Source organism: Tupaia chinensis, unplaced genomic scaffold (assembly GCF_000334495.1).
Source record: "Tupaia chinensis unplaced genomic scaffold, TupChi_1.0 Scaffold000017_1, whole genome shotgun sequence".
Classification (NCBI taxonomy): domain Eukaryota; kingdom Metazoa; phylum Chordata; class Mammalia; order Scandentia; family Tupaiidae; genus Tupaia; species Tupaia belangeri.
The window spans coordinates 361,224-375,253 of NW_006159447.1; the positions used below are offsets into that span (position 1 = coordinate 361,224).

The window sequence follows — 14,030 nt, forward strand, 5'->3', positions numbered from 1 at the left end:
AAAGTGTGGATCAATGAGAATCTATCTCCACTAAGGAGATAAATAGGCCAGAGCATGTGTCTTGCTGACTGGGGGTCAATAACATCATCTTTGCATAAAGAACACAATGTGTTCTGCAGCAGGAAGAGGAAAAGCATTAATTTCCTGAGAGTCATGTGTGACATAGGTTGTGTTGCTGTTACACAAAGATGAAAGACAGATCCAGCCCACTACTATATCAATGTTCAATGTCCTACTGTCCATCCTGTGCATCTGGGTGGTGACTGGCCTGCTGGTATTTCTGGTAAGTGAGCGCCTGAAGGTGCTGGTCCTGGCAAGTTGTGAGTGTTTCATGGTGAAATTAATTAAACTTTAATGATCAAGTTTGACTTTCTAAATAGATAACATCCAAATTTTCTTTTTACCGTATTGAAGATTGACTTTAACATTGCAGATGTTTTTCATATTTTGAATGAAAGAATTGAAAAGCTCTGTCTTCCCTGTACAAGGAGATAGTTATTTTTGGATAAAGCTGCTAAGTAACTATAATGTTTTGTCCAAGAACTGGGATTACAGGTTTCAAGTGCTGCTAGATGCTGTGCTATCTGAATAGAGAGATATAAGAACAGCGATTTGGAATAAATCTATTTGCTAGGGATACAGAAATCAGGACAGAAAGTTTCAGTAGAAGTTGCAAAGATGTTTTAGGGTAGATGGAGACTTAAGGCTCTGTGTGGCATGCCAAGTTTCCTCTCTCCGAAACATTCTTTTCCTCATAAGTTACTTAAACTTCAATGTAGCATTTAAAATTCAGCTCAGTTGCTGTGTTTCTTTAACTAAATAATACTTTTTTGTCTTACTCTTTATAGTACCAGTTCATGTTTGTTTAATCTCTTCCACCTCCATCACACTTACAGCTACACTGGGGAGGGATTACTTTTTTTTAATTTTTTTTTATTTATACCTTATTACTTAAGCATTTAACAGTGCCTGGCGGTGCCTAAGTATTCTCTCATTTTCTCTTTTAATAAAATGAGTAAAAGGGCCAACAAGGGGCATAGTGATTAAGGTTTTGTAGTCTTGCATGGCTGACTGCAGTTTAAGTCCTGAATTTGGTGGTTTGAAACATGCCAGGCACATGTACTTGTGTTCTCAAAATCGCAGAAGGAGCATGGAGAGTGAATTGCAGCATGGCCGTCTTCCATACGGGATGGTTTCTCACTTGCCCTTTCACTGTCTCTCTCTGTCTCTTTGGTGAACATATGCAGCCTTTGACAAAAATCTTAAATATTTTTTTTAATTAAATAAGTAAAAGAATGAATGACAACATGATGAGTTTACATGGCAGATCTTGAAAAGGATCTTTCAACTGCTAGTCATATCAGGCTGCTTAAAGACCCTTCAATGGTAATTCTTAATTGAAGCTGAATTTCTACTGAAACATTGACAATCTAAAAATAAACGCTCTGTAATGATCAATCTTGGAGCGTAGCATTAATTCCTTTTAGTGGTGATGTCCTGAGATTTAACAGACCCATTACCTGTAAATCTACTGGGATATATAATATTAAACAATAAGGATTTTTGTTTTGTTTGTTTTTACTGTTGCTCTAAACTGCTATAAGGGATAAAAACACATCTTGTTAGCCATAGTGAAAGGGTTCTCATTTTACTTTTGATCTAATAACTCTTCAAGTTGTAGATAAGTGAAATGAGGTACATAAGTTATAGTGCCTACTACTTATCCCTTTGATGTGGACAGACAATGCTAAACTTTATAGTAAATTGCGAAAGTATATGTACATTTGTAAGTAGACTACATTAATGCATTGCTTTTGGTTAATACCCGAGGGTACATGTGTGTGGTGGTGGTGGTGGGGAGGAGGGTAGATAAAGAGAGAGAAATCTCCCAGTGGGACCTGGTCATGCCGTAATCCTTTTCCCTCCAGTTCTCTATCCAGTCAGGATCCTGGGCATGGATGTGTGTACCTGGCATGGATTTTAAGCATCTGGGGACATGACCCTGGTCAGCCATATGGAATCCAGCTTTCTTTGTGCATTAATCACTATACTACAGGCCATCTGGACATTAATACATTTCTGTCTCTGGATAAATAGCTGTATATACATAAGCAAATATTCTTGTCATTAGACATTAGGGAAATATTCAGATTTCAAATTTTCTTGAAAATGAGCAAACTTAAGTAAAATAAAATATTAAAAAATCTGACCTTCCTTAAATTCAGCACTTACTTTATTTTATACCTTTCTGTTGCTTTTTTGTATTATAAAACCTATACAGAGCTCCTGAAAAGCTCAGCTCTAAGCCTAGCTCAGTGCTTGACATTTAGTAGTTCTTCAGTAAATGATGTGTTCTTTATTGTCAAATGCTCACTTTCTTCTAAAAGGTGATATTTTCCAGTTTTAATGTGAAACAGAGTAATGTTAAGTGGATGAAAGAAAAAACTGAAGTGAATCTTTGTAGTCTCTTTTTGTATAAAAATGGAAAAATTCTGTGCTACACTTGTATTCAAACATTAGTTCAAAATGGTACATTTTAGAGCATAAATATTTCACGTATCCACTAATTTGCATAATGCACATACTCACCACATCTTCCATTATGCTGCATATGTTTTTCAAGGTTAATCTCATGTGTGCCAAGAATCCTGTTCTCTTTCAGACTGACTATGATTTTGCACCAGAGACACCTTGGCCACAATCGCAGGGAAGCCCAAAGTAATGCCAGTATCAGAGCAGCTTTTGTGCATGCGCTTGGAGATCTATTTCAGAGCATCAGTGTGCTAATCAGTGCCCTTATTATCTACTTTAAGGTGAGTATACTTGAATTTACCCACCATGATAGAAATTATTAGGTAGTACAGAAGCTGACCCTCCAATATTAACTTTTTTTTTTTGAGAGTTTTTTTGCTAAAGGGTGTGTGCACTCTCCAGAAAGATTAAGATAGACAGGGAGACAGAAAGTGAGAAATCAGCCCCCAGGGGAGATGGCCATGCTGCAATCCCTTTTCCTCCATTCTCCTCTCAGGATCTTGGACACGCACGCACGCACACATGCCTAGTGTGAGTTTAAGCCACCAGGTCCAGGACTTCAACTGCAGTCAACTACATGGGAGTCCAGCAACATAGCCAATATGCCAATTGCTGGTCCCCCAATATCAACTTGAAAAAGAATGGCCAGCCCATCTTTGCCTATATAAACTGTGCAGAATTAAAACAAACAAGCATCCAAAGCCTGAAATCTTAGAATATACCAAATTCTTAAGAGCTGCGTCTTGAACTGTTGGGCTTCCAGTCTTTTAAGAAAGGAACAAAAGTTGCTTTCATCATAGTGTTAGGATGGACAGCAATGAAACCATAAATATCTTAGTGTTCTGGAGATGTAGGTAACAGGGATGATCTCTGGCTCAAATAAGCAAAATAATAAATTTGTTGGATCAAGTTTATTGGACATACTTCTGGAGAGAAGTCAAAGTAGAAATAAAGACATCACTTGGATCCAGATTTTTAAGAACTCTTCAACTTCTGTCTGTCTCAGGCATCAGGCTGAAATCAATGTGGCTAAACCAAATTATTTCCTATTTTTGTCACCGCTAAATATCTAAATGTTGGTAAAGGGAGGTCCAATAGACCTCATGTGTGTCTTGTACCTACTAGTTGGTTGTAGGGAGTGTAGAGCAGCACATAGCTTCTCTACTGTCCCCACAGTTTTACTGACAATGAGGGAAAAATAACTTCTCCCTAAGAAGCCATGGTGCTAATGAAAAGTGAGAATCGATTCTGGGTGAGCCTCTGGTCCTAAAAAAATAAATATTCACTATGTATCTCTATTTTTAATACCACTACATATTTGCTACACAGATATTCACTGCATATCTCTATTTTTAATACCAAGAACTAACAGAGGTAGGTTTCAGGGTGGGGATTGGGCAAAGGAGGGGGAAATCATTTAGTTCTGTCTGCATCATGATTGTCCAATTTGCAGAGACTCTTTACTGTTGTCTAAAATGTGAAAACATGTAAATAGAAATGACAAAGACGTATCTGAATTCAGTTGAACACAACAGCCGTTGAAATCATCAAGTTCAAGACAAAAATAGATCAAAACTGCAAAGCTTAGGGGAGTTTGAAAGCCCCATTACAAAGGTTAGCTTGACGCTGTGTTTCTCAGAAGTAGTGAGGCACAGTCTTTTCTGTGGTGTAGACTTCATCAAGGGCAGAATAGCAGGTGTTTCATTCCGAAGCCAAGAGCTCCAGTGGGAGGAAGAACAAGAATGGTGCACTGACTCGTATTTTTAGGACTATATCCTACTGAGATGCTTGCCTTGAGTATGTGTCACACTTGCGAGGGAAAGAAATAAATTAACCCAAGACAGGCAAGACCAAAGTCCAGCTGTACTTGAGCCACACGTAGCCTTTCTTCCTTTAGTCATAATTAAGGCTAAAAAGTCCTAACATAGCATGGGCATATTTGTGCATATTTTCACCACATACTCTATACTTCTATTAATTTGATAGAAGTTTAAGTCAGGCCTCTTGAGAGCACACTTAAGAAATGCTCCCCTTTAGCTCTTTAATTATGGGGAACGTATGCTCTATAGTTTCCCTTCTACAGTAGGTTTTTTTTTTTTTTTTTTTTTTTTTTTTTTTTTTTTTTTTTTCGCTAAAGAGAATTGAGTCTTGGGAAGAAAGTTTTGCTTCTGACCTGAATGTCAAGTGTCAGCAAGAAGAAGCGGGGGACACAGAGAGAAAAAAGTAACAAGATTTACTTATTTTACTGATCAGACTTTCTAGGGAGGAGGTATAAATTCAGTTAACCAAAGTCTCTTTGTCTTTTAGCCGCTAAAGAGAAGAATTGAGTCTTGGGAAGAAAGTTTTGCTTCTGACCTGAATGTCAAGTGTCAGCAAGAAGAAGCGGGGGACACAGAGAGAAAAAAGTAACAAGATTTACTTATTTTACTGATCAGACTTTCTAGGGAGGAGGTATAAATTCAGTTAACCAAAGTCTCTTTGTCTTTTAGCCAGACTACAAGATAGCTGACCCGATCTGCACATTCATCTTCTCCATTCTGGTTTTGGCTAGCACTATCACAATCTTAAAGGACTTCACCATCTTACTCATGGAAGGTAGGAGTAATTTTATTATTATTTCCAGGGTCAATGTGTCCTCTTTCCTGTGATTACAAAACAAAGTAGCTGCAAGGCATACTTATTATTAATTTAGCTTATGGGGAAAATTTAAACTGACGAAGAAATCACCCTCACTACCAAAAAAATTCTTTCTTATGCTAAAGCTTATTGCCTGATTTCCTTTTCCCTCAGTTCTGTATTTCAGTGATTTTCTTTTCATTTGTCACAAAGTAGTTGAAGAACTGCTGGTTTCTGCTCTTCTGTCTTCATTGGAAGAGTTGGCTCAGAGAGAGACATTGTGTAGTTCAAAGAGCAAGGTTTGTGTATCAGATAAATCTCAGCTCAAATTCTAGTCAGGAAAGTTTCTAACTTTAGAACCTTATAAAAGGTCCTTAATTCCTCTAACTTCAATTTTCTTATCTCAAAAGTGGGAATGCAGTATCCACCCTGTAGTTTCAGGAGGATAAGATGAGATAAATGGCCTTAATGGAGTAAGAATGTAGCAAATGCAGCAAATGCAAGTTCTCGGTTCTTATGGTTGACTGAAGTGTAGGAACATGAAGGTAGGTTGTGAAGATGAACTCTGCACTGTACACCAAGAAATCCTCAGTTCTTGGCATAGACTGGTTATAGCCCTGACCATAGGGTCATCAGTGCTGATGGCCTAAAAAGGTCAAATAAAGTTTTGATTATAACAAATCCATTTTTATTATCAGTAAAACTATTTGATGGTACTTGAAATGAGAGAATTACTGACTCTCAGTGATGTTATTGTGTTATATTAAAGACATAAGACACTTGATTATATATGCAAGGTGGTTTACCATTGTTGTACTGACCATTTGTAATGGACACAGATTACGTTTTTTTATCCTACATTTTAGGAAAACAAGTATTAAAGAGGGTCTAAATTAGACTTCATTAGACTAATCTAGCAGTTCTCATACTTCTGTGGCATGAGAATTATTTGAAGAACTTGTTAGAACACATGTAGCTTGGTGCACCCCACAGTTCTCGAGTCAATAGATCTTGAATTTGTAACAAATACTGGTGCTGTTAGTCCCAGGACCCATTTTAAGAACCACTAATATTTCCATATCACTTAAAGGATTCCTACACAATGGCATTGAGAATATTACCTGGAAAATCCAATCAGAACTAGGTTTATATCATGTCCAACATTCAGATGATTGAAAATATCCAGCATTTGCTGAACTTTTCTTTTTCATCTAATACATCTTGACATAAGGTAGATTGTAATCTCAGTGACAGTTCCCACATCATTAATGTTCACTGCTGAGTATACATTTAAGGGTCTGTTCTTGGTGACATTGTAAGTGTTGGCAGATGATAGTGTTGACAACAGTGAACGGATAGTGAAGTTAAACATCACTGAGTAGCAAGTGAGCTTTCTGGCCCTGAACATGCGAATATTTGGCTTTCAAGGTGCAGATGCATCCATCTTCTTTCCTGAGGGCCAAGTGCTACGCTACAGCTGTTGTTGCTATTATGGACAGTACTGACTTAAAGGGAGATAAAAGACAAATTGGTGTACGATTTTAGATGACTTATATTCCACTTTTTCTATCCCAGTACAGTTCTTTCCCAGGGCTTTTCTTTCTCACTTTATTTAAGGAACAGGACAGAATATGGGCTATCTGAGCTAAGTATTAAAACTAGAGGGCAATTCCTTTCTGAAAGATACTAATTTTTTTAGTTGTTTTTAAGTTAAGTGTAGGTTAAGTATAAGATAATATTTACAATTACTAAAATTTTTAAGTAGTACAGAAAAGTACAAAATAATAAGAAAAAGTCTTCCCATAGATCCACCTTTGATTTTTCAATCTGATTCTTTAGGAATAGTTAATAAGTTGGCATCTTGGTATCTTTCCAAAAATATTTATTCATTACCATACATATGTCTTTTTTTATATAAAAATGGGATTACATATTGCTTTGGTTCTGCCTCTTACTTTTTTCAGTTGGAGATCTTTTATAAAAGCAGACATATAGATATACTCCATTATTTTTCAAAGTTGCATTTATACTCCACTGAATGGAAGTATAGGGAGGTAGTCTACCAAAAGTCAGTGGAAAATGTGTATTGAGAAAAAAATATGTATGGATTTCAAAGATTTTTTTGCACCAAAATAGGCTTGTCCTTTCATCCCATTTTCATAAACATTTTAAGGTCCCTTTGTACTTGTATATGAAGGATATTACAATGGTGTAATTACCACTCTGGCACATACATATTTTTAACATGTTTATATCTGTGGATTAATGCCTAAATATGGCATTGCTGTTTCAAAAGTAATGTGTATTTTAAATTTTTGTAGGTAATGCTATTTCTATCAAAGATATCATCATTCCAATCTCCTTCCCTCAAACAGCATTTGAAAATGTCCATTTCCTCACATCCTCACCATCATTGGTTATTAACAAACTGATGTTTCTTTTCCAAGTTGACAGGTGCAACTTGCATCTTTCTAATTTCATATAGAAATTAAAAATCATGAATAGTACTGAGTATGTTTTTAAATATGTGTATTAGCCTGAGGAACTATTTTTTAAAATACCAATTTGTGTATTTTCCTGACGTGTTAGTTTTTTTGCAGCCTGCCCCTCCACAAAATAGGTTTGTAGGATATGATGGAGCTTTGAGGCCAGTGGAGGGAATGTCTCTTGCTTGTCAACATTATTCCTACAGTAAAATAAGTGATGATGAACTTGTTTTCCCTATAAAAGTAGAGATGGCAACCAACAGGTGGCATAATGGTTATATTGCTGGACTCCCACGTAGTCAACCTTGGTTTGAGTCCCAGACCTGGCAGCCTGAAACTCATGCCAAGTGTGTGCATGCCAAAAGTACCGAGGGGGAGTGGAAGATAAGGGATTGCTGCATGGACATTCCCCTGAGGAGTGATTTCTCTCTTTCTGTCTCTCTGTCCCCTTCTGTCTCTCAGTGAGTGCACATACTCCATAGCAAAAATATCGCTCTAAAAAAAAAAGTAAAGAGATGAATAAGGCAAGAGAGAACAAGAATAATGGGATCAGGACTTCATTTCAAGAGGTTTAGATAAGTAACAGTAAATCTTCAAAGGTTCACCAGGAACTCTCTAAAGTGATGGCACACACTAGGCATAACTTTTAGTGTGATATCTAGACTTCAGCATCTGTGTAACACTTGACACAGAGCATGGACATCAGAATCAGACATCCCTGGCTCTGCCTCTCATTTGCGTGGCCTTAGTAATGTTAATGTTTCTTAACCTCTCTGACCCTAACTTCCTCTTCTCCAGTTAAATGTGAATTGTGACATTGATAACCAGTTTTCTGTTTTTCATACACACGCACGTGCACACACACACACTTGTGTGTGTTCGATATTATCTGTTGTTTCTGGAATCCATTGGGGTTCTTGGAAGGTATCCCCTGCAGATAAAGAGAGACTTCTGTATATAATTGAAGCAGAGGTTTAAAGGGAGTTGTTCTTAGAAATATCTTTTATACCCTTTGAATCATCTTTATGTGCCAGAGATCTGCTCATCTAAACAAATGCTTTACCATTATAGTACTGCGGGCTTTTTTGTTGTTGTTGTTTGTTTGTTTGTTTGTTTTTTAATTCTTTATTGAGCTTATTTCTGTTTTACTATTCCAACCAATCGTTGGCTCTACTTCTCTCTGGGAAGCATGCTAGCACAAGTGTTCTTACACATTCACATTCTCGCATCTCCTATATGATAAACTTTGCAATGTTTGACAAAAACGATCAGACTTCTCTTGGTCTTCTCTTCTTTGGGCTAGAGACACCCAGTTCCTTTAGCCCAAAAGTTTCTGTGTGCCCCTGAAGGCAAGGTCCAAGGGTGACAGTCAAACTATTATATTCCATGACCCAGGCACTGAATTCTGACTGGTATAGCTAAAATAATGGAAAATTTACAAACTAAATAGTAAGATGGCATTACAATATTGAGATCCCCTACGTACATTGCTCATTAAATATTGTTTTGTCCTTCTCCCCTTGCTTCCCTCCCACCTGCCCCCTTCATTGCCCACCCTCCTCCCACACCATCTTTTGTATCCACATTTGCTCTCAATACTTTTATACATCCCAATCTTTAATGGACACAAAAATGGAAAGTTATCTGTTGATGATAATGTGTTTAGTATCTTTGGACTAATATATAGTATTCATGCTGGGAAAATTCATTTTGTAAGCTATAAAGATGTACAGTGACTAAATGTTATAACAACAAATATATGCAAAAATTATTCATTAAATGACCTGTTGGATAACTAACATTTGCATGTCATTGCAGTTTACCAAGAGCTGATGTTTTCTGATTTGCTTCTAGAAGAAGTCTGTAGTCTATATATTGTTCCTCACCCCTATTTTACTACAAATATGCTGAGGATCAGAAAAGTTTAACACTTTTGGTAAATTCATGATAGTTGTAGTCAGAATGCTAACCCAGGGTTATTTTATGCTGAAGCCCATGTTGCTTCACTTTATTTTCCAGGGCACATGCAAAGAAAATGAGGAAAAACAATTAACTTGATAATACACTCTAAAAAGTCAGAGTGGTTATTGCTAGTTATTAGTAATAGTAATTGCATATTCTGTAAGCATTATGTCTATGAGCTCTTGATTGATGATAAACTCTTTGAGTTACTCAGGTGGCTCTGATTTGGAAACATTTGAAATAACCAGAAATGGAGAAGGCAAATTGGTATATTGTTGAGGACTTTATAGGCTGTATAGCCATTTTGATGAACTGTATTTAGTTATAACAAGAGCCTCCCACTCCTTCCTTTTTCAGGTGTGCCAAAGGGTCTGAACTATAGTGGTGTGAAAGAGCTCATCTTAGCAGTTGATGGGGTGGTGTCTGTGCATAGCCTGCACATCTGGTCTCTAACAATGAACCAAGTGATTCTCTCAGCTCATGTTGCCACAGGTCAGTGAGTTTGGTAAACACCTTGGACAAAATTCAGTCTTTGTTGGATAATGTCCTTCCTTTTTGTAGAGCTTGCCTTAGGGTCTATTGCCTATCAAAACACTGTAAAGTATTGCATACTACCACGGGCCTTCAAAAACCAACTTACTTATTGATGTTGTCATAGCAACAATGATTCAGTTGACACCCTTGGGGTTGACTATAACGGCTTGAGAATAGATGAAACAAAGGACTAAAATGTCATCCCAACTTCATGCCCTTGGACTCTGAATATTTGACTTCACCGCTTTGGATTGGTGTCCTAGAAATTGAATTATAAGAATTAATTCAATAGCTAACCTTGAGTATCTCCTATGTGTAAGATGCTTTGCCTGCTGTGGAAAATAGAAAGATGAAGGGGACCCAGATTCTACTCTTGAAGTTCTCATAAGCTAGTATGTGTGCTATAAGGAATTATGGTGGACTTTTGCCATATGTTAGAATTCTCTAGCTAAATGGAATAGTCTTAGGATATTGGTTTTATACTAAAAACTACTTTTTCAAGTAGAAGAACGTGATTTTGTCCATGTTATGCCCTAAGGCTGGGAGAATAGAAAGTGGGAGGTCTTTCATTATAGGAACACCAGTGACAGTCATTTGATGACTGTGCTTTCTCACATCTCCTCATCTTCTCTAGGGGCTCAGATCTGGCTTCAGATAATTTACAGCATTCACTACACCAATATTTTATGGCAGATGGTGAATCTAGTATCCAACCAGGTTACTGTGGAAGGACCGTCCTCCTGATACCATTTGGGACAGGAAAAAAGATGGCAATGAGGGTTACTACTCTAAGAAAAGTCAGTAGGGAGCTCTAAATGCTGCTTGGTTCCTGCCAGTAGCCATGATATAAATTCTGATTACATACAAGTGCTGCAACCAGAGACCCTTGGGGGCCGATGAACAGAGCTGTCTAAAAAATGTTAATTCCATCTTGACTTTTCCTAAGGCTCATCTCCCTTTCCATACTCAGCTTCTAGGAGCCCAGAATCCAGAGATAATGGAGGCAGGAAAGGTTTCCATAGTTACAGGGCACTTCGCTCCACTAGAATTTCCCCCAGCCTTGCCTGTGTGAGTGTAGCTGATTGTTAGAGCCAACCTGGCTTCGTCCGAGTGCTTTGTCTGTGCCCTACAGAACTGGTCAAAGACAAAGCACTCAAAGCTAGAATCTCAGCAGTCACTGATCAGTGCTAATCTCACTGTGGTTCTTTATCTACAGCAACCAGCCGGGACAGCCAGGTCGTTCGGAGAGAGATTGCAAGAGCTCTCAGCAATAGCTTTACCATACAGTCACTCACCATTCAGATGGAATCTCCAGCTGATCAGGACCCCAGCTGCCTGTTCTGTGAAGACCCCCAGGACTAGCTCTGTCACTTTGTCAGCTTCTCACATTTGATAGGTCACTCCATGCTGCTATATAGTTTCTGGAACCAAAGGAAATAAGGATCCAAACAAAGAAATTTGAGAGACAGTGTGGTATACATTTTATTATTTATTTATCTCCATCTACCAGGAACAGATATGTATTTAGCTCCATCAGTCAATTGGATTACATACTCATCACTAGCTGTGTTCAATGGCAAAAATGTGTGTATAGATTATTCCTAATTGGGGCTGAAATAACAGATGTTTGTAGTCACAGGCAGTAAAAGGCTCACCTCCTTTCAATAATGCATCCTGAGAATGAGTGGGTAAAGTTGAATATGGGAAAGTCTTGTCAGTGGCAGGAACAAATTACCAAAAATTTTTCATAAAATATGAGAGGGAGGGACCAGCAGATGATGTAATGATTACATCATTGGATTCCCACATAGTTGACTATGGTTCAAGTCCTGGACCTGGTGGCTTAAAACTCATGCTGGGCATGTGTGCATGTGTGCCCAAAATCCTAAGAGAATGGAGGAAAAGGGATTATGATGTGGCCATCACCATAGGGGATGATTTCTTGTTTTCTGCCTCTCTGTCTCTCTGTGTCTCTCTGGTGAGCACACATGCCCTATAGCAAAAATCTCTCTTAAACATATGAGAGGGACAAGTAAAAAGAGTCAAGACACGGATAAAAGAGAATCTGGAGGCCTAATGTCCTGTTAGAACTGGAGTTATTAACCAAACTCTAATATGACTTGGGTCATATCTTTTAACTCTTACCAAGATTGCTATGCCCTAAATGAGGTAGAAATTTCCTCTCAGGCTTGCATCCAATGACATTGTGAATATCTAAAAATATTGAACTGTATGTCACTCTTCTGGGTAAAAGACTTAGACAAGAGAAAGATCAATTGCTCCTTTTTTAGTGTTTTTGCATGATATATCTTAATAAAAGAAAATGAGAAAAAGAGAGGCTGAGTACTTATCCCTGGTCACAGGGAAAACAATTTAATAGAAAAAGATAAGCATTCCAAAGCTTTGAATAATATTTATGAAGCATCAAATATTGTCCAGTTACTATACTGGACTATTTAGATATTTTGCATTGTTTCAATCCAATGACAACTTTGGGAAGTTGGAGTTTATACCATTACACATAAGGACACAAAACCTGAAGAGGTTCAGTAACTTAACCAATGTTGTTTATTCATTCATCCAAAAAAAATATTTTTGATGCCAACTATGACCAAACCACCATCACTTTTGACCTCATAATGTTTTTCCCTTCTGTGGGGGAGACAGGCATGACATGAATATGCACACCCAAGAATATACTACAAGTTTTGGCAGGTAATCTGAAAGAAGACAGGCTGATTTAGATTGAGGAAGCTCAATAGAGAGCCTCTGGAGGGAATAGCATTTCAGTTAAGACCTGAACAAAAAGTAGGAGCCAATCAAGTGAACTGTAGAAGGAAACATTTTCTAGAAGATGCATCATGGCCCAGCCAGGGTTATACAGGCAGGAGAGGTGCTGTTCAGAAGGTTAGAGACCACATGGGAAGGCTCTGAGTTTGTGTCACAGCTTCACATCAGCATTCAGGTACAATTGCAGGCTGCAGGCTGGGGGTAAGGATAGCAGCATGAAGGCCATGGGTACCTCTGTCTCTTTGTTTCTCTCATGAAGGAAATAAAGAAATAAACTTTTAAAAAGAAGAAGGGCCAGCCCACTGCTTAGAGGTCAAGGGAACCAGATCCCACATGGCCAACTACAGTTCAAATACTGTCCCTGGCAGTTTGAGGGACACACAAGGTACATGTGCATGCATGTCTGATGTCCTTGCAGAATAAAGAAATCGAGTAGGGATTGCAGTATGACCACACCCACATTGGAGGATGTTGTCTTTCCCTCTCTCTACCTTTCTCTGGTGAGCACACATGCTTTCTGGCAATTAAAAATAAGAAGGGGACTAGCAGATGGTGTAATGGTTACGTGGTTGGATTCCCACATAGTTGACTATGGTTTGAGTTCCAGACCTGGTGGTTAAAACTCACACCAGGCACATGTGCGTATGTATCTAAAATCCTGAGAGGAGAATGGAGGAGAAGGGATTGTGGTGTGGCCATCCTCTCTGGGGGATAATTTCTTGCTTTCTGTCTCTCTGTCTCTCTGTCTCTCTAACAAGCTCATGCACCCTATAGCAAAAACAAAAACAAAACAACAACAACAAAATAGAGCAAAAACTAAAACAAAATTCTCTCTCTCTAAAAAAAAAAAGAAGACAAGCAGACATTTTGAAGAAAGGACTCGGTACATATGAAGAACTTATAAAGGCCCCTGTAGCCCAAGGCGACTAAGGAAGAGGGTGAGTTAAAGGACATGGAGGATGTGAAGTAGGAGAGAAAAGTCAGGCTAAGCCCGTCTACCCTTTCTCTTTGAATATTTTTTCTCTGTTTCTTTTTGCCAAAGTAATGTGCCTAAGTAATGTGCATCCACAAATCAGCTACTATTTGAGAAGCGAACGCAAATTATGACTC

The 14,030-nt window shown here is 38.1% G+C and overlaps 1 protein-coding gene across 1 annotated transcript in view; it reads left to right on the forward strand.

Annotated features, from left to right (window-relative positions):
* The window catches only part of SLC30A8 (solute carrier family 30 member 8), a 30,154-nt gene extending 18,227 nt beyond the window's left edge, over positions 1 to 11,927 (forward strand). Inside the window, exons 5-8 of the mRNA XM_006140045.2 lie at positions 2,663 to 2,813; positions 5,022 to 5,127; positions 9,954 to 10,088; positions 11,347 to 11,927. Coding sequence (XP_006140107.1) covers positions 2,663 to 2,813; positions 5,022 to 5,127; positions 9,954 to 10,088; positions 11,347 to 11,492 — 538 coding nt within the window. The 3' untranslated portion in view covers positions 11,493 to 11,927. The remainder of the gene's footprint in view (positions 1 to 2,662; positions 2,814 to 5,021; positions 5,128 to 9,953; positions 10,089 to 11,346) is intronic.
* The last annotated feature ends 2,103 nt before the right edge of the window (positions 11,928 to 14,030 follow it).